Source organism: Orycteropus afer, unplaced genomic scaffold, assembly GCF_000298275.1.
Source record: "Orycteropus afer afer isolate SDZICR_OR568_19922 unplaced genomic scaffold, OryAfe1.0 scaffold00103, whole genome shotgun sequence".
NCBI lineage: Eukaryota > Metazoa > Chordata > Mammalia > Tubulidentata > Orycteropodidae > Orycteropus > Orycteropus afer.
In genome coordinates, this window is record NW_006921690.1 from 7909787 (window position 1) to 7932075 (window position 22289).

General features: G+C 34.8%; 1 protein-coding gene across 1 annotated transcript in view; it reads left to right on the top strand.

Moving 5' to 3' along the window:
• Positions 1-22289, top strand: part of DCDC1 (doublecortin domain containing 1) — a 680259-nt gene that overhangs the window by 124348 nt on the left and 533622 nt on the right. The window contains exon 8 of the mRNA XM_007943315.2: positions 4718-4884. Coding sequence (XP_007941506.2) covers positions 4718-4884 — 167 coding nt within the window. The remainder of the gene's footprint in view (positions 1-4717; positions 4885-22289) is intronic.

A 22289-nucleotide genomic window follows, 5' to 3' on the forward strand; every position in this document is an offset into this window, starting at 1 on the left:
CTTAGAGGGAATCACTTTATTAGCTAAAATAGTTATTTTGATATTTATCTAATATTATTGATCTATTATTTAAGGATATTGTGTGCCTTTTCCCATAGTAGCATATTTTTGATAGAATAAAGCACATAAGAACTTTCTAAGGCCTTTTTGCCATGCTCATTTCTGGCCCTCTCCTGCCTAGTTAATTCTTCATTGCCAAATATTGCAGATTGCCTTTTGTATTGTTTTTCCTTCATAGTCTTCAAAATAGCTCTATAAGGAAAAATAAAATAAAACAATAGTTTAAAAAATATGTCAGGTTTTTAGAGGAGAAAATGATCACAAATACTAAACATACTTTGAAATTCCGATGTATTCATTGATCACATTTTGATCAAGTTCTCATTAGGTTACAGGTTCTATGAGATTGCATACAGTTGGACTCATAGTCTTAAAATTTACCTAAAAGACTGTCAATAATTTATCTGCTTAGTATTCCAGAATCAATATTCCAAAAATCAATTGTTTTTCTGTTTTCCAGAAAACATGTATTGAGCATATGTTTTACCAAACTGAAAAACATTCTAACCTCAAACTGTAAAGGTTTCATGATTTCCCGGGATGTTGTAGTGGGAGGAGAGAGGATAAGGACTAATACAAATAAATGAGGGAAAATAAAAATGCTATGAAAACATGGATGAAAGAACAATAAATTCTGCCTAAATAACTTGGGATATTTTGTGGGAGGAGGTAACATTTGCTTCAAGTATTGAAGGACAAGACTGTGTTAACAGGTAGAGAAAAGGAGGGGAAGAAATGCAAAGGAAATAAATAGAACAGAATGAATGTTAAAGGTATCAGTTGATAATTATGAAATTAATATAGCTACCACTTTTGGTCACATGATCTATATGATTTATTTACTCATCATCCTCAGTATTAACTCCAAACAAATTGAAACTCTTGGGTTAATTTTCAATTTGCCTTATATTCATAACTTGAGAATCAGCAAAATGGATAAAAAAGAATTATCCATATAAATTTTTAGCTTTCCAGTAGTAGAACTTGTTCCAGTTGGAATGATCACATTTGAGTGATCTATGCATAATGACAAATTTAAGGGATGATTGATTTTCATACCATTTATCTTATAAAAAATGTTGAGCCACTTAATGAAAATATTGAAACTACAGAGAAGCAGAGTTCTTGTTACAATCGTGTATAAATAGGAGAAACTAGGCAGAGTGCTCATAAAAAAATAAATAAATAAAGCTTCAGACCTAGAAAGAAATGTTTATTTGTAGCTATGCACACAAATAAAGGAATGTAGGATAATAGGAGCCAGCTAACCTTGACTTGATGTCCACTAACAACACCACCAACCTTATTGAATAAGACAGTGTTTCTCAGAGGCAGTATGAAGAAAAGAGAAACATACGGTTTGGAAGGATGAGGAAAATAATATTCTGGAGTCTATGCCCTGGAAAAGGAGCTCTAGTGGCGTAGTGCCTAAGGCATCTGACTGCTAACTAGAAGGCTGGCAGTTCAAACTCACCAGCCACTCTTTGGAAGGAAGGTTGGGCAATCTACTTCCGTACTGATGCTGTCTCGGAAACCCAAGGAGGGGTCTCTATAAGTCAGATCTGACTGGACGGCAGTGAGTTTGGTTTGGTTCTTATTCCCTGAAAAAGCCAGTCTTTTTTGTTTTAATTACCTTCCATGTTGTTAGCGCTTAGCAACATCTTGGTTTGTGGTCTTTCCAAGGCTGAAAAGTGTTTATTGACTTTTCTAAATTTTGCTCTGGTTTCTTGCACATCTCTATGCAATAGTTATCTTTAACAGAATAAAGTGTTGCTTCAGAAGAGAACTCTACATAAAGAAGAGAAACTATTGCTTAAGAACACTGGCGAGCTCTTCTTTGGTATGTTGTTGTTGTTGTTGTTATGTGCCGTCGAGTCGGCCCCGACTCATAGTGACCCCTCCTTGGGTTTCCGAGGCAGTATCACTACGGAAGTAGGATTGCCCAACCTTCCTTCCGAGGAGTGGCTGGTGGGTTTGAACCACCAGCCGTCTGGTTAGCAGGCAAGTGTCTTAGCCACTATGCTAAGAAAAATGGAAAAATACTTAAAAAATAATTCATGCCATGTGAAAACCTACGATTGAGGTTGAAAAGTCAAGTGACTTTGTAAAAAAAAAAAAAATCATTCTATTATATTTCCAAATTATTATCTGGGGCCAAGACTTCCATTTTATGGAGAGCTGTTTAATTCTGCTGTGTAATAAATTTTATTTTTTCAGTATAACATATTAGGTTGATTTTTACTTCCTTTCCAAGTGTGTAGGTGTATCATTTTCTTATGTTTTCTGTACCTTCCTAGTTAGTGGAAACATTGTTTGTTCTCGGAGTGTGCTTTGTCTTGCTTTTCAGGAAGATCATCAAAGTTACTAGTTTGCAGCTTCTAAAGAGAAAGAGCTGTTCTAATCCCTAGTTCAGAGGCTAACCTTTATTAGTGCTCTCCTGGTGATAATGAGGGCCCTGCTTCCAGCAGGGAGATTCTGGAATACTGAACAGATTATTCAACAAGTTCAGAGCAGATTCTGAAGTCCCTTATAAAACCTGCTTGTGAATACTGCTTTCTTTGCTTTGCTGTTTATGGTTTCCATAGTATTGCTAATTACATAAATCATGTGGAGCATGGGAGCCATTTTCTATCTAAGCTCAATTCTGACACTACTTGAATTTTCGTATAATTCTTCTTTTTTCTTTTTTTTCTAAATTGCATTTTTTAAGTTCTTAAGGAGGGTAAAATCTCTGAAAAAAGTAGAGTGTTGTGTTAGAAGAACTAGTAAATGCTACTTTGGTATCCCTTGGGCTCACATAAAGAATTTGGAAGTTATTTTGTGATTAAGCATAGATGAGTAAGTCTATAAGATTGGAGGATCTGATAACATTTTTCTCAGGTTTAAATTCAAGATTCAATTTAGGACATAATTATTCAAGTTTATTATCTACTTCTCAATTTATTTAACTTTATTTCCATCCAGCAGCTCTTTATATAATGCTTTTACATGTGCAGAAACTACTAGGTTCAGTGAGTGTACCAATTGAAAGTATACAGATTAAAATCTAATACATAGCAATAGATAATATTGTGGAGGTAAACTAAAAGTGCAGTTGATGTTTTAGCTAGCTTTATTTGGAAAAGTTATAATCAAGGTAGATTTATATCACACATACTTTGAAAGATTAAAAATATATAATTCTTTAAGTTAATTTCTCTTTTACTTGATATTTCTCTTGTAACATATGATTTTACATTTTTTTAAAGTCTGAGGCATTTGTTGATGATAAGACTTAGAAAAGTAACTACTCCAAGAGTATAAACATGGAATTGCTAGATGAATTTTAGGAATGAATTTCTCAGAATGGGTGAGCAAATCATGCACATAACTGAAGATATCTAAATAGTCATAATTTCCTTTTAACTTTATAGTAGTCTTAGAAAATCTTAAACTCTACTTGAAAATAGAGTTTAAATTGTGACAGGCTTTAAATTGTGCTTTGGTAGAGAGTTGCAGAACTTGGTGCCATAAAATCCACAACTTTTTTCTGAGAGCAAAATTCAGCAGAGTACCAGCAAATTCATTAGCATAACAGCCTCTCAGCAGCTCAGTTGAACCTAATTGTAATTCAATTTACAGATTGCTATACTGGGCCTCTCTGCATAAAATATGCAACATATAACATAACCACAGACCTATTTTCTTGGCTGGTGATCTATTTAATTCCATTTCTAGTAGAAATATGTATGAAAATAAGGTATCCAAGCCATATGTATATACCTAAGAAAAGACCAAGTGAAAAAAAAATTCTTCCATTTTCTTAGGTTCTCGAGTATATTTAAAATTTTATTATTTCTGCCTTTTCCGAGAAAAATTAAATCTTAAAAACTGTTAGCTAGCTGCCATGTTATTTGACTATTTTACACTAGAAAGACTTTATAAGCTAATCGTGTGAAAAAGTGTATAAACATGTCTGTCAAGTCCATATGGATGTTGCAATACAGCCCTACAAGCAAATATCTTCTATCTGTTTACAAAACGCAAGCTGTAATAGCATTCCTAAATCTATGACTAGTTTCTATCCCAGCAACTTAAAAATCAACAAAGTATAATAAAATGCTTGCTTAAATTCTCCTCCTTATTTTTAAACAGTCTTGCCATCCTGTTTTATGGGTTACTTAAGCAGTGGCAATGAAAAGCCTAGAATAGGATGGTTATAAAGGTATAGACTGTATTTTATGAATAATTTCCAGATGTGATGTTTTAGGGATATAGGCTCCTCTATGGGAAGCTATACACAGAAACAACATGGATCTTACAATTTTATCAGGACAATGCAAGTAGATTTCAGCAAGGTTGGTTCCAACTCATCTGTGATAAATGAGAAGATAAGGCAATCAGTGCACACCATGACACTCTGTGCAGCTAGTTAGGCACACTTCAGAACTATTCAGGTGTGCTCACAAAGCTTATGAGTCTTGCTTGGGGGGTGTCTCAATATAAATACATCCTTTATGGTGGCCACTGGTAATGCAGGAATTGTCTCTCTAAGACTTAACCCAGGTCAGATATAAATAATAGATGTTAAGAGTTAGCTCTGGTACTGGGGCTGTGTTTCAGGCAGTGTATTTCGGTTGGGTCAAAAGAATTTATTTTCCCTTCTTTTCTCGCATAGTTCCTCTGCTTGAAAAATGCCTGCAAAATTCCATCACACCTTTGCGGGGACCAGTTTGGGTCTCTAAGGGAGAAGGTTTCAGCCCCTCAGGAGCTAAGATGTACATCCAAGGAGTTCTTTTGGCCTTGTACCAACGATTAAAGTCTGCAAAAAAATATTATAAACAGGTGAGTCATCCCTCTTTAAAAACTGCTTTATGATATTTTTTTAAAAATGTACTTGGTTGTATGGAGGCAATGATTGGCATAATGTCATAAGAGAACCGTGACATGCATTTTGTGAGCTCAGTGCCCGTTAGGGAGCCAAAACGCTGCTTCTGTAATCTCAAAGCCAACAATAATGGGGCTAATTGTATCTGTCTTTTGGTGTGGGATGTCATATGTCTCATCTTTCTTGCTGCATACTGTGCAAAGCAAAGGCAACTCCTTATGTGGAAATTCTATAGACAGTTACTTTAAATAAGAAAATGAATAGCTTCCAAGGCATTTGAAGGTTTAAATGTTCAGCTTCCTTTCTTCTTTTTTTTAGTATGAAATTAGAATTGCTTTTGTGAACTTTAGACTAAAATATAAGAAATGTTATTCTGAGACATGGAATTGTCAATTAACTTCATCTTGAGAATAACCTACTTCATTTATGTTTATTTACCTTGCATGTTTGAGAACCAAAAGTTTGGAAATAGAATTGATGTGTTTTAATCAGGTTAAACTTGATTTTTGTCTTTTAATTTCTATATATGCTTTCAGTAATTGTATGTGTGTATATGTAGAAAGCATTTGATACCTTTTTAAATACTCATAAGGACTTTGATTTATCTTAAAGTAGAATTCATGTTCTAAAACCAAATAATTCATGTCATTTATAAAATAAAAATGGAGTTGCCACATTTTTAAAAGCCTCTTTGCACTTGGTGTTTAGAAGTTAACTATACATTTTACCATGTTCAATAAGGACTAGGTTTTACATTTCTAACTGAGAGCCTCTAGTTCAAAACTAGGCTCATTATCTCAGGCCACAGGCTGTTGAAAAATGAATATTTTGAAAGCATCATGCTATTATTCTCTGCGTGTAGGGGGAGGGGTGTTGAGAATGGGATGTCAGTCTCAGTGTTCACACAGCACCTCCTGCTGTCTTGTTCGGAAAAGAACAACTTGCATTGACTTTGGAAGAAAGTCTTGAACTAAGGTTCTCAGAAGCTAGCAAGAAACATCTCCCTACAGAAAAATCTTATTTGTGAAATGTGATTTATTTTGCCCAATTAATTAATTTCAATGGATCCAGAAATGAGATTATTTCAGTATTACAGATAAGACTATTTATTATAATATATATGAAAGAATAAAGTCCAAATTTACTTTTAATGTTCTTTATTAAGCTGGTATCATATGTAAATGGTGGGAAATAGTTTTCTTTTATTTAAATTAAATTATTTTAACTAGAATATTCTTTCACTGATTTTACAATGTAATGATATTATAAAATGGATTATCACATATTGAATCACAACCATTTATTAGGTAATATATGGTTTGATTCCACTATTAGAGGGTTTAAAATTATCTAATGTTAAGGAAAACATGAGATGACACTGTACTCCAGTACATGAAAAAAAACCAGCCCACTGCTATTGAGTTGATTCCTACTCATAACAAGCCTGTGGAAGAGAAAAGAACTGCCCAGAGGGTTTCCAAGGCCATAAATCTTAATGGAATGAGGCTGCCACATCTTTCTCCTGCAGAGCAGCTGGTAGGTTCTAAATGCTGACATTTCAGGTAGCAGCGGAGTGCTTAACCACTGTGCCACTCGGGCGCCTTAGTACAAGAAAAGCATGGTTTGAATCAAATTATATGTATATATATATATATATATATATGTGTGTGTGTGTGTATATATATATATACATATATATATGTGTGTGTGTGTGTGTATATATATATATATATATAAACTTTACACTTTTTTTTTTTTAGTTTTATGAAAAGTAAGGCTGTTAGAGATAAGCACCAGCCCGGAGAAGTAGTTGTGGCATGTTTTTCTTCCACTGTCCTAAACAATTAAAATTTAAACAGCGTACAAGAGAGTCTATGTATTGTGAGAAAAAAAGAAATGCTTTAAGAAATATTTAGTGCTTTGATTTTTAAATTTTCTTTATGGCCTCAAACCGATGAAAAATAAACCTTATTATTAAAATAAATATTAAGTGTAAATATGAATATAAATTTTAGCATTTGGATTTTGTCTGTTTAATTAATCAGTAAGGCTTTCAACATTATGCCAAACTGAAGGATGTTTAGAAACCTAGACTCTGCCATCCCTATCTAAACTTTTTGTTCCCATTAAACTGTAATAACTTGAAGGTTTATACACTGAACAGTTTTAGCTTAATTGTTGTTTAATTTTTATTTTAAAATATAAAAATGAAGAAAAATAATTTTTTCTATTATACATTTACCCAAATTTCCTCTTCCTTTAGACATGCCCAATTGTACGTATTCTTGAGTCTCTTTTCTTTTGTATTGTTACACCATGACTTAATTTAACATTTTTTACAATGCTTAGAAAAGTCACTGTAGTGGATACTGTTATCAGGTCATCGGTGGTTAAGTGTTAAGCCTGGCAGAAGCTTTATTTGAGAGTAGGATTTCTTAGCAAATCTCCCTCTTAGCATTAATGAACTTTATTTGAACTGCATTTACTTTCTTTGACCTTAGGAATAGCCTTTTCTGTTTAGTTTTATATACGATTATGTCAAGGAATCATCAGATAGATAAATGGAGATGGATGCAGATTCCTATGTCCACAAATCTGAGTTTCGATACTAAAGGATAATACTAACCCTTGATGTCACTTCTATGTATTCCACTGGATGAAAAATAAACCTTATTATTATCACTAATAGAAACAACAATATTGCTTTGTTTGGATTCTGTCAAAAGATTATAGACTTTAAACTGATGCTTGAACATTCTCAAAGGAACTTTCTTTTAAAGAAATTTTGATAATAAAGCTTTAAAAGATAACTGAGAACTACCAATTTCATGTTTATGAACTTGCTTATTTTTCATTTTGTAACTTTGGCTTGTCTATTACGGCCTGCAACTGCATTAAGCACACTACATTAGGGTGGTCTTAAATATATACTGAGCCGTGTGTATTAAAATGAGATATTATATTTAGGACAGCAGAAAGTCACTTAGTCTTACATTTATCACATTTATTTCCTTAAAAGTGGAAACATCTTAGAAATTGCTCACAGCTAAGCAGAATCTATTTAATTGGTAATTTTTGAAACAGCATAAATGAGTTCCTATGAAATGTAGTTAACACTTTCAGTGATGGGTCTGTTCCATCTCATTAGCATTCTTGTTATGTAGTGGTGCTGTTGGTGGGGGTGTTGAAGTAGGAATGCCATTGTGTTGAGTTCCAGTGTTTGGGGACAAACACTGCTGTGGAAGGAACGTGTGAAAAGGCCACAGTCCTGTCAGTGAATGAGGAAGGCTGTGCTTTCTGTGTGCTTCAAGCAGGGAAGCTGTCATTCATAGGCCTAACACAGCTAAACAGAGGCCAAAACACAAGACTGCACCACCTTTTAAAATGATATTAGTGATTTTAAACATGATCTTCTTTATTTATGATCCTACATAGAGCTTTTAGTTGCTGTCAGTAAACAAAATCTGTGTCAGTCTGTTCAGAAACACTGTCCAGATTCAGAAAAGTCCATGGAATGGTGCCAGGCAGCTATATCAATAATGATTCGAAATGGCTGATGGGCAGTCTTAAATACGAGCTTGATTTTGTGAAACATTCATTTCTGGAAATGCCTTCCCAATTTTGAGCTCCCCCCACCCCCCACCCCCAGCCAACATAATTCCTGGAGAATTTTATAGAACAATCATACCACTTAAAAATATACAAATTTGAATAAAGCTTCATAAATTAAGAGTTTAAATCATTTAAAGGTGTTCATAGTACAGCTTGTAGATTGTTATAGACTGCCTAGTCATTTCTGAAATTTAGTAAAGAACGGAAATGGGCACTTAACAATAATTTTTTGATAACCACCATATTAATTATGAAGAGAATCTTAGTTTCTGTAGTAGTTAAGACATGGAAAATTCATCTACTGTGGATTAAGAAATTTGAAGAAACTTTTTAACTTATTCCTCATATTCAGCACTTTGGAAAGCAATGACCAACTTTTTGATTACATTTAAGCTTATTACTTAAAACAAATAACAACAAAAGAAATACCTTCAAATATTTTTTAAAATCTTAGAGCATATTCTAAACTTTGGCAGTGCATGGAGTTACATCGATAATTTCTATTGATGTCTGAAACTGCAGGGAAACTTCACTTCTGCAATTTTAATTTGGAAATGTGTCTTTGATCTATTTATAACAGGTAACCACTTAAAGTTTGTTGAAAACGATATACTTTTCTGCCAGAGTGATTTAAATTTTTTTAGAGGGGTATGTTGTCCTTTCTACTTATGAATTTAAGAAAGGATCTTTTATAAAAATGCTATTCCATGCTCTAAAAGTTCTATAGTTGATGCACTAGGTTTAGAAATCTCAGATACTGAATTTCTGCTTCAAAAATTCATTTGCACTTTTTTAGGTTGCAGCCATATTGTAGCTTTAGTTTGTGGACACATTGTTAAATGAAGAATTGACCATTTCATTTCAGCATCTATAGGTTTTGCAGCTTAAAATTCAAATGTATTTTATCAATATTCTAAACCAAGCTCTACCAAAGCACCTGCATTTTGTTAAAAAAAAAAATTGTCTAAGTTAATGTTAGGAGTTCTGGTGGCATAGTGCCAAAGGCATGTGACTGCTAACCAGAAGACTGGTGGTTCAAACCCACCAGCCACTCCTCAGAAGGAAGGTTGGGCAATTTACTTCCGTAGTGGTACTGCCTCAGAAACCCAAGAAGGGGTCTCTATGAGTGGGATCTGACTCCCCAGCAGTGAGTTTCATTTTCGTTTTTAGAAGTAATGCTCACTTCACCCACACTTTTAATAAATGTGATACTTAGATTTAAACCAATAATAACAATACAATTCTATTCAAACTAGATTTAGTTCAAAATATACTTGAATTACATTTTGTGCTGATAAAAAACCCCAAACCAAACTCACTGCCGCCGTCAAGTCAATTCTGACTCATAACGACCCTCTTTGGGTTTCTGAGGTGGTAAATCTTTATGGAAGTAGATTGCACAGTCTGCCTTCCATGGAGTGGCTGGTGGGTTTGAACTGCCAACCTTCTGGTTAGCTGTCAAATGCCTTAGTATTTTTAAATTAATGTTAATTTTTTAATTTCCCCTGAAAGAAGTGTTGAAAGTTTGCATTTTAGATCCTGTGCCTTGGATCAATTAAAATAATTTATTGATCTAACATTACTGAAGGAGTTGTTGTTGTTATGTGCCGTCGAGTCAGCCCCGACTCATAGTGACCCCTCCTTGGGTTTCCGAGGCAGTATCACTACGGAAGTAGGATTGCCCAACCTTCCTTCCGAACTGAAGGAGTAATTGTGTCTATTTCATTTTATATACGTACCTTAAAAATTGAGTTATTTTCTTGATTTGGCCTTCATGGGTAATACCCCAAATATTCCAATTTTGAACAAACTTGTTGATGTCTGTTGAAACCTTGGCACAAAATCTATAATATATAAACATAACTTACTATTAAAAATGTGAAAATAGTGTTTCGTTAACTCTGAAATGAAAACTCCTTCTGAAGGTTCTGATAAGTAATTTTTAGAGTATTGGGTTGTTTGTAGATTTAGGTAATTGTTAGATTCTGCCACACACACCCCCCCCCCAAACCAAGCTGCATTCTAGTTACTTGAAGTATTTTAAGAACCTTAAACTTGTGTCTTTTTCTAAGTGTCATGCTTTGAGCAGGCCTAACATCAGTTAAATGAAGTGAAAATTGCATTCTTGTCTTGATAGAGATGAAAATGGATTTCTGGTCATGAAATAGATGTAGTTGTCACTTTTTAAAAAAGGTGTCAGCAGTTTGCTTCAGCGAGTAAGGTGCCAATTCAGTATGGCAGTAAACTTGTGATCTGAGCAATCAATAAAATGCTTCAATAACTTCTGCTTCATTACACTTATAATAAGAGGCTATAGATCCATGGCACATAAAATGTTGATAAAGAGGATGTGTGGGGACCGACTGTGACAATTTTCTTGAAAATACAGTAAGTACAATATTGCCATCTAGAGTTGGTTCATAGGTAATTATTAAAGGAAGGGAAATAAACAGAAGGTGGACTAATACTGAAATACAAACATTATTTTCCATCATTTATTTATCCATAACACATTTATATTTATGGAACATTTAATTTGACTTGTCATAAAGCTCTTTAGGTCAGAAGAAAAATTTTTAAGTCTGTGTTTTTCTCTAATTGTCTTAGAATTATGCTACCAAATGTCAAACATATATCCTAGCTGAAAATGAAAGTTTTTACCAAGAAAACTATTTTAACTAAATAACGAAAAAAAATTTAGAACTTGAGAGTTTTCTTTTTTTGCATGGTATTTCAGTTATATAATAATAAAGAGCTTTATGGACATCTCAGTAGGGTAGTCTTTCAATTTTAAAGTAGTCATCTTTATTAATAATCATCATTCTTTAATTCATATTAACATCTTCAAAAATAAGAACTTTTAAAATAGTATTTTAACATAAATATGTTTTATTTATAAACAAACATATTTTATTTAAAAACTGTTGAACTTTCCATACACAACTCATGAAAGCAAGATAGATTTTCCTGCTTAGATAATGATAATGTTTTTGATCGAGTATCACCATGCCTCGTAATCAACTCGACAGTAACCAACAACAAGTTCCATTTGGGATAGTCATCTAAGTCTTCATCTTTAAATGAACGCTTTAAAAAGCATTATTTGCCACTTTATTCTTATTGATTAATTATAAATTTACTTAAATTATTTTATTTCATGATATCTCTTTAATGAACGAATGTGAAAAAAATGTGTTTTGAAACTAAACATTATTGAACTCTCTGCTTCTGAATTTGACAACTGAAAATGCCAGTTGTATAATAAAAATTTTTTTAAAATCGGAATTCAAGTGTTTTATACTTAGTACTTACATAGGAAATGTTATATGAATATAAGACCAAAAAAACCAAACTTACTGCCATGGAGTTGTTTTTGACTCATAGCGATCCCTGTTGGGTTTCCGAGGCGATAAATCTTTGCCCCATCTTCCTTCTGCAGAGCAGCTGTTGGGTTTGTTAGCAGTTAGGCGCCTTAAGAGCTGCATCATATAGCGTGACTTAAAACCCTTTGCTGTGGAGTCAATTCTGACTCATAATGACCCTATGGGAGAGGGTAGAACTGCCCCATAGGGTTTCCAAGGCTGTAAATCTTTATGGAAGCAGACTGCCTCATATTTCACCTGCAGAGGGGCTAGTGGGTTCAAACTGCTGACCTTTTGGTTAGCAGTCAAGTGCTTTAACCACTGTGCCCGAAGCGCTTCAGTGCTTGACTTAGGAAAATGAACTTATCTAGGAAGTGTTATATTTTATATTCTTCCATTTTATTTATTTTTCCATTTGTATAGATAGCCCCTAAAGTCTATAGATAAGCCTTCAGGTTTCACTTGGAAGAATACTTTGGCAGTATTAGTGATCTTATGTTAATATTATACTGTTTAGATATTTTTGTTCTTAATACATCTATGTGTGCACGATTCCTACAGTTGTAAACAAAATAGAAATCATTATTACAGTAACTTATATTTCTTTCCTGACCAAAATTTTACCATAAAAAGTCCTAGTATTCTAATATTCTACTTATATTTAAGATAGTTCTTTAGATGAAGAAATCTTATTTTGAAATTTTTAATCATACTGGACAAAAATGTTACATTTTAAAGCCCCCAAATAAGTATAGAATTGTTCCAGTAAAGTAAGTGAAAGTAGACATGACAAATTTTCTTTAAATTACTCAACTACCTACAGGTATTATTGCCTATGACTCTTTTGAAATGAGAATAAATTTTATAGAGTTAGAGCAGCAAAGTGAAAGAGTGTGTTTGATAGATTCTCTGAACAGTTTCAACACCCACAGGTATTATTTGTAAGAAAACAATCATGTCGAGTCTTCAGCTGGTTAGAGAGGGCACAGCATTCCATCTTCACCTGACATCCTATCTGTACTGTCACTATCCTGGGCCCCCTGCCTGCTGCCTCCCTCCCCCAAAAGAATAATGCTCACTGAGAGGTTTGTGTGAATGGACAAGAATATGATTTTGTTTTTTTTTCTTTTCCCTTGAAGAACTACAATGGTATTGAAAGCACATTCTTAGGAAGGGGGAAAACCAACTGTCTGAAGGATTGACTGGTATTTCCTATTTGCTATTCAAATTGATCAATGTTGCCAGGGATTGCTAGTTACTGTCTTTGTTTATTAGGAAGTCAACCTGATGATTGATGAAAGGGAGACTCTTAGCGTAAATGTTTTGGACATCATTGCTGTGCTTCATTTTACTCAGAGACAAGTAATAGCTTCCTCTCACCTGTTGTTGTTGTTAATTTATAGCAGTAGCTTGAATAAGCATCAATCATTACAACAAATTGCTGATTTTAAAATAATGTAATTCATTATTTGCTCATTTTCTATACATGTAGCAAAAGATAGAAATGGACATAACATTAATTTATTGCTCTCTTCAGTCAAATTTTGTCAAGTTAACTGTGGCAGAAAATCAATTTTATATACTTCCCTAAAGAATAAAATCATCAGAATCCTCTTACATTTTAAAAAGATTTCAAGTTCCTAAATGTACCCAATCATGCATGGAAAAAGGATATTGTGAGAGTCTGTTTACCAACACTTAATATATGTCCCTGGGAAGTAAATGTGGAAAGTTTGAGAGATGAGAATACTAGATAAATAAAAGGTGCAAGAAAAATCCAAGCCCTCACACTTCACAAACCATAGATGTGTGATGTAGTCTAGAACTGTGCTGCCCGATATGGTACCCTTATCCCCATGTGGCTTTTAAAATGCACATTAATTAAAATTAAATGAAATTAAAAATTTAGTTCCTTCAGTTAGCTATTCACGTTTTGAGTGCTTAATAGCCAGCCACATCATCACTGAGTTCTATTGGACAGTGCTGTTGTAGAGGAAGAAATTCAATCAGATACCCCAGTTACACTTGTGGAGCTGGAGCTCTCGTTCTATGACTAAAAAAGGAGAAAAAATATTTAATATGATTGGAGTTTAATTCAGTGTTGTGTAAATAAAGGAATCTAGTGTTCAGAAAACAAAACAAAATTGCAACAAAAAAGTCACATAGGTCACAGAATATTCAATATGTGACCACCTGGTGGGTATCTTTAGTACCTTCAATGTCTTAAAAAAGATAATTGCTGTTGAGTCAATTCTGACTTATAGTGACCCATTTGACTGTTAACCAGAAGGTTGGTGGTTCAAACCCACCAGCCACTCCTCAAAAGGAATCTTGGGCAATCTACTTCTGTAGTGATACCACCTCAGAAACCCAAGGAGGGGTCGCTATGAGTCAGGTTCAACTCAATGGCAGTGAGTTTGTTTTGTTTTTGGTTTATAGGACAGAGTAGAACTGCCCTAGAGGATTCTAAGACTGCAAATCTATATGGGAACAGATTGACACATCTTTCTTTCCACGGCATGGTTTGGTGACTTCAAACTGCCAACCTTTCAGTTCATAGCTGAGTGTTTTAACCACTGTGCCACCAGGGCTCCTTCCTCTGTGTCTCTTAGGCCCCCTGTAAATAAACTATATGGTTTGGTATCCCTAGAGACAATGATTGTGGCAGTCACTGATTTAACCTGGTCTTGTTCGGTGCAAAAAGACCTCCCTCACACCCTTCAAAAAGAAATAATAGGAAACCAAACAAGACAAACTCATGTGATGATGCTTTGTAGACTTCTTATATGCCCTGTCTGTGTGTTAACCAAGGTTGAGGGTACAGGAGAACTATTGAAGACCTTGCCCTCAGAAAGCTTACATTATTGTTTGGAGACAAAGCATAATCACATGAAGCTATTAGGAAAAAATACTTATCAGTATGTAATTAAACCAAAACAGCCCAACTCACTGCCATCGAGTCAATTCCAACTCATAGTAACCCCCTTTGGGTTTCTGAGGTGGTAAATATTTACAGAAGTAAATTGCCCAGTCTTCCTTCTGCAGAAAGGCTGGTGGATTTGAACCACCAACCTTCTGGTTAGCAGTCATATGCCTTAGGCACTATGCCACCAGAGTGCCTTTCTAGGTGGCACCGCTGGTTAAATATGTAAGTGCTTAAGATATATTGTTCAGATTCTGTGTACTGTGGGAATTTAGATGAAAGAAAGATTAGTGAATTTTAAAGTTGAAGTGAGTTTTAGAGATCATCTAACCCAATCTTGTCATTTCATATATAATAACAAAAATAATAACAGCTATAAGAATACTTGTATCATTGGGTTGTTGTTAAGATTAAATAGTTAATGTGCGTAAAACTCTTTTTAAGAAAACAGAACGAGGAGGTGTTAGCTGTCATCTTCACCATCATCATCATCTTTATTGTTACTCTTATAGATAAAGTAATTAAGACCTAGAGGCAGTCTTCATTTTTAGAGTAGGTAAGATACTGCATTAACTAGAATATGGGAAAGGTTTTTAAAGGAGAGTCACACAGGCAATGGCATGATATTGAAAGTGAGCAAGATTTGGTGGTAAAAGGTTATTGTGATTTTTTTTTTTTAGAGCCCTGATTACAATCCTCAACCATAAAAAACCCTCCTCCCATCTCCTCCCTGTGACTACCCTTTCCCTATGCCCTTCTTATCCATGTACTCCTATCTGTCCAGCTTTCCTTTTATGTGAATGCTACCTTTCTGATGTTTCATGGTTGATTGATCTAAGGGGTGCATCTCCCTAGGGTAGGTGGGTACATCTTCATGGGATAGGTGTTCTGCTTGTAAGTCTTTCTACTGTTGGGCTGAGAGCTAATCCATGGAAGTGAATCCATTTCAAGACCCAAAGGATAGCCTGGGGCCATAGTCAGCAGTTCCACCAGTCTCTATCTGACCAGTAATTCTGGTCATTTTTGTGTTTTTGAACTTTGTTTCACATTTTTCCTCCCACTCTTTCTGTTGTTGTTGTTGTTATGTGCCGTCGAGTCAGACCTGACTCATAGCGACCCCTCCTAGGGTTTCTGAGGCAGTATCACTACAGAAGTAGATTGCCCCATCTTCCTTCCGAGGAGTGGCTGGTGGGTTTGAACCAATCACTTGTCTTAGGCACTATGCTACCAGAGATCCTCCCACTCTCTCTAGGATCTCCAGTTTGATCCCTTTCCAAGTGATTGCCATTGGTAGCTGGGAACCATCTAATTCTTTAGTTATTGGTGATCTTTGGAAGATAATGAAACTTGAGAATGAATAGAGTTAAAAATGTTGAAAAAATAAGGGGAATTGGTATAGACAAAGCCCATTAGAGACTGGGAATAGCCTATTTTTTTTTTTTTTTGATGTTCACAATATATTAAATAATAAAGAAATGTCAAAATAGGATTTTATAAAGAAACATTGGATATATTTTACATGTTTACATTTAAAATGAACCCTATCAACAACAAATATGATACAACTGCTGTATTCACATATTTAAGACAGATTTAACTAATATGTGAATACTCAAACTCACGGAATCTACTCAATGACAGTGAGTTTGAGTATTCATGTATTAATTCTAAGATTTAAAAAACTATTAATTGATGATCCATTCATTCAGGTGGCATGATCTGGTGATGAGATAAAGGTTTTATAATGACTGTTTACTTCAGCTGACCTTGGGTATCTCTTTGATTGTATGGATCACTTTATTTGGAGATAATGAAAAAGCTGTATTTGCAGCCTATCTGAAATGAAAGACCTAGACCAAGGGTATTCTTCAACCTTAAGATTGGGGTATTTGAGATCTTAGAGTGGTTGGGGAATGTGGATGGGGATGGAAAGACATTTAGTAGTTTGGGAGGTGTGCCAGGGTTTGCTATAGGAAGTGAGATACCTGTTGCAAGGAAGCAAATTCACTGACCTTACATGTGATGGCAAAGAAGTATTTCATTTTGCTTAAATCTGTCTGATTTGACCTTTCACATTAGCTACCACTCATGGTAGTGGGGCAGACAGAGTAAGAACCAAGTTTGACCTGGGTCAAATAGTGTAAACTATTCTTTTAGGCAATACTCATCCTTTTGGTAGAGGTGCTCAGATGCTCATATTTCTGCCCTTCTATGCTCCCTCAGGGAGCTCTGGTGGCATAGTGCCTAAGGCATTTGACTGCTAACCAGAAGGCTGATGGTTCAAACCCACCAGCCACTCCTTGGGAGAAAAACTGGGCAATCTATTTCTGTAGAGATACGGCCTCGGAAACCCAAGGAGAGGTCTCTGTGAGTCGAATGGACTTGGCAGCAGTGAGTTTGGTTTGTTTGGTGCTCCTTCAAGAAAGCATCTGGGCTTATGGAGGGAAGGGAGTGTTAAGTCACAATTAGGATTCAGTTCCCCAGCAGGTAAACAAAAAATTTTCTCTAAAACCATGAGGGATAGTTTTGAAAGAATTAATGTCTGGATTCTCAACTTCCATATGTACTTTTTACTGACATTATGCTGCCTGAAGATGCACCTGCAGTTGAAGGCGTGTGCCATTTCCCATCTTCCATTTACCTTTAAGCATACCTCTACCTCATCCTGAAGGAGCCTTGTAGCATAGCGCCTAAGGCATTTGACTACTAACCAGAAGGCTGGCGGTTCAAACCAGCCACTCCTTGGAAGGAAGGTTGGGCAATTTACTTCCATAGTGATACTGCCTCTGAAACCCAAGGAGGGGTCACTGTGAGTCAGATTCGACTCGATGGCAGTGAGTTTGGTTTGCTTTGGCATATATATTTAAATGAACAATTTGAAAGTTTTATTTTGAAATGCCAATATTTATAATATGCCAGAAATTACATCCTTTGCAACTGTTTATAAGCTAATGATAAAAAAAAAAATTAGATGTTAGTTTAAAATGTTGGTACATGGTTGTCAAAGTGGGGGTCCATAGTTGTATACATTCTTTTAGGGGTTATGTAAATAAAATGCTTTGGAGTCCTTATGGTGTCAGGCAAAGTGGTCCTTTGAGCCATGTGGCCTCGGTCTGCTGAGACATGACTGATGTTGCTGCTGACCTTCTGTCATAAGTTTGTTGCTGAGGTCTGCCGCTGATGTGACTGCTGGGCTGCTGGCTGCTCTCTGTGCAGTCAGAACTGCTCCCTGGAAGCCTTCATCTCAGCTTGGCTCTCACTCAGTATCTGTTCTGTCCTTCATCTTGCCCTTGACCCAAGCAGGCCAACTTGCAGCCTCTGCAGTGCAGTCACTTGTTGGCATTTTGAGTCACAATCTGTGGCTCTTCTAGCTTATGACTTTGCTACCTTTTAGTTCTCCCGGGGCCATATGGAAATTTGTGGTTCTCATCCATACCCCAACTGGAAGCAGCTCAAGAAAGTTGGACTGTGGTCATCTTTCCACTCCCTACACTGTGTCATTTAGTCTATGGCTTTATCCCCCATCACTGTGCATGGTTTCTGAAGAGGAGAGCAGTCTCGATATAGTTACCTCCCAGAATATCACATGACAATTCAGGTAGAAGCCACCTGTCTTTAGCATACTTTCAACTCCTGCCCTTCTCTGGGCTAAAGCCAGGAGAAAGAAGACCAAGTTCCATGTATCTCAACTTCCCCACCCTTGCCTCTTTCTCACTTTTCAGGAGAAAAAGAAGTAAAAAGGGTGGGTTTTTTACTTCTTCTATAGTGGTGGTTTTTAAACAATCGGAGTTAAATAATCAGTAAGAAAAGCATTTCATGTTACAGTCCTTAAAAAAAAAATCACCACATTACAATCTAGCATTATACATATTCCTCCCTATATGTGTATAAGTATATAAAACACTAGCTTTCAAAAACAAGATTTAACCTTACTACATGTGAGGTACTGTTAAGACACTACTGTGGACCACTATGTTGATTTCACAGCTACCAACAAGTTTCCTGGGCTGTATTTCATCCTATATACCTTAATATGGCTTTTTAAATTAAAACATGTCCCCAATATTTTATTAAAAATTTCAAATGTACAGAAATGTTGAAATAATTTTATATTGAACACCCATGTAGATTCTACTATTAACATTTTACTATACTTGCTTTATCAAATGTACTGTCTATCTATATATCCATCCATCTATCCATCAAATGATGATTTTTTGGGATGCATTTCAAAGTAAATTTCAGACATTATGTATGGTTTTTCTTTTCTTTATTTATTTGCAAGCTGGCATGTGGTATATACTTTGCGTATATGGAATATACTTCTGTAAGAAGAAAAGGGAACTCAGAATGAAGTCAACAAATTTAAGAAATAATGCTAACCACATAAATGAATAAAATATGTTGGTAAATTTAATTAATGGTAAAAATAGTTTTTTTTTTTTGTTGGTTGTATGATAACATCTCTTAAAAGATGCATCCCAATTTCAAAGAACTAAAATGTAAAAAAAAAAAAAAAAATCAGTTAAGGAATCAACAAAATGACCTAAGTTACCGAGGAATAAACTTAACAAAATATATACAATACTTTAATTTAAAAATTCATAACATACTTCAGAACATATACTACATCATAGATAGAAAGGCTGCATATCATAAAGATATAAATTCTCCATTGTATTAATCTTTAAATTCAATGCAATTCCACTCAGAATCCAGCAATGTTATCCATGGAAATTCATAAGCTTATCTTAAAATCTATTTGGGGAAACCCAAGAATCAAGAATTTTAGAGAACTGTCTTACCATTAATGAGGAATTATTAGAAAGTCATAATCATTACAGTATTGTGGTTTCAGTGTGTTGTTGTTGTTTTATGTGCCATCGAGTCAGACCCAACTCATAGTGACCCCTCCTTGGGTTTCTGAGGCAGTATCACTATGGAAGTAGATTGCTCCATCTTCCTTCTGAGGATTGGCTGGTGAGTTTTACTGTAGAGATGGCAAATAAATCAATGAGACTGAATAGAATGTACAGAAACAGATTCATACACATATGACTATAGGAAATACAACAGAGATGTCCTAACAAATCATGAGAAAATGATAAACTAATAAATATTGCTGGACATTTCATTATTTATGTAAGAAAATATATTTAGAACCCTGTCTCATACTGTTCTCTAACTCCTAACCCACCAAAAAGACAGACCAAATCAGATGGGGATTATATAAATGGGATTCATAAACCAGATAAAAGTTTACTATACAGATTATATACAACACTTACAAATCAATAAGAAAAATACCTACATCCACACAGGAAAAACCTTCAAATGATTTAAACAGTGAAGGCACAGAAGAGTGAACCCAACTATGAAAGCATGCCCAGCTGCTGCCCTTCCTGTTTGCAGTCATTATAGATTCCTGGATCACTCTCCCTCATTCCTTAGAAATTTTAGCCCTTGCATAACTGTTACTCTCTCTATCGTTAATTCTGTCATAATGCTTATGATTTCCATATCCAAATAAATATTCTCCCAATATCCTAGAATTGGAGGTAACCTCTTCCCTAATTAGCTTCTACATTTCCTCATCCATCATTTCCCTGGTCATAGTCTGCCTAGACTTTGTCATCACCAATAGCTGTACTCCTTCCATAAGTTCAATTTTGAACACTTCAGTCTCTTATCAAGACTTGCTGTCTTTCAACCTATTGCAACCCTTTCATTCTTCCTAACCCTCCTCTATTGTCACTTTCCTCCTTACCTGTCTTGGATTCCATGGTTCATTGATATAATCAGCAAACTGCCACCTAGTAATCTCTTTCTCCCTTCCTTACACTTACCTTATAGAACCTCAACCCAAAGTTAAATCAACCATGCTGATTGATCTCAATTTGAATGCTTGAAATCACTACTACATTTTCTAGTGCATTTGTTCTCTCAGTATCCTACAGGATTATATAATACCTTTTTCTCTCTTCTCCAACCATCATCTCCTTACTCTTTTACTCAGATGATAACCTTGCTTTCTATTTCACTGAGAAAAGAAAAACAATCCATAAAGCCCACAAAGCCCTCTTTCTTACTCCATCTCATTACACTCTTTCCTTCAGACACCCTTGTGTTCTTGAAGATGCCTGACACATTTCCATTCAGGACCCTTTTGTTTGTTGTTTCTTTTTCCTGGAATAATCTTCACCTAGATATTCACACAGTTGTCTCTTCATATGTCACTTTCTCAGTGACCATGCTGTCATAAATTGAAATTCCCCAACATTCCTCTTATTCTCCTTTTCTGCTTTATTTTCTCCATAGTTTTTACTGCCTTCCACAGCAATATATCTTTTATTCATTTATTATATTTATTGTCTTTCTCCCTCCATAAGAATGTAAGCTCCACGAGGGCAGGACTTTTTACATATATTTATACACAGATACCAAATCCTTCTGTGATGTGTTTGTCTAACAATAGTCAGGGATACTCCTGAGCAGTGCTAAAGAGGTTGATGATGGTTATGACATATTGTACTTAACCACTCCTATTGTTGTACAATGACAGTGGTTTTTTTCTTTTTCTGAAATAAACTTCTTTATAATTATTCAGGATAATGCCCAGGATGGAAATTAGGAAGTCAAAGTTTTATGAGTGTATACCAAAAAAACAAAAACAAACTCACTGCTGTTGAGTTGGATCTGATTCATGGCGACCCTTCTTGGGTTTCCGAGGTGGTATCACTACGGAAGTAGATAGCACAATATAGCTCTCAATAATTCCTTCAGAAGGGTTCTGTCAGTGTAACAGTTTCAGGATCCAGGATCCGTGTTTTAATTTTTGGTGGTTTAATATATAAATATTTGTTATTTTTATTTGAAATTACTTTATTACCTTGACGTTAAACATTTTTCATTTACCTATTAGTTAACTGTATGTCTTCTTGTTCAAATGGTCTTTTATACATTTAAAAATAGATTTTTAATAGCAATATAAAAGTCACGCCTGTGTTCATTCTCTGAAAAACTAATTTATCTTATATTTTAATATAAAATTCAAAGTACAATTACAACATAATGCATTTGATTAAAAAAAAATCAGAAATTACGCAGCCTGTATACAGCATATAACCTTCAGTCTCATGAGGTTGATTTATTGTTATTGCTTTGCTTAAAAGTATTTTGGATATAGTTTATGTGTATTTTCCTGGATGGTCTAAATGATGACTTTTTTTTAAAATTTAAAATTTTCTAATAATCAAACTTAAAAACTAAAAAGTAACAGGTGCAATTAAATGTACTAATATATTTTAAGTCAATACATCAAATATTATAATTGCAACATGTAATCAGGATTTCAAAATTCGTAATGAAATATTTTGTATACTCTTTTATTATTATTATTATTTTTTTTATTGTGATTTGGGTGAAGATTTACAGCACAAACAGCACAAATTCACTTTCCATACAG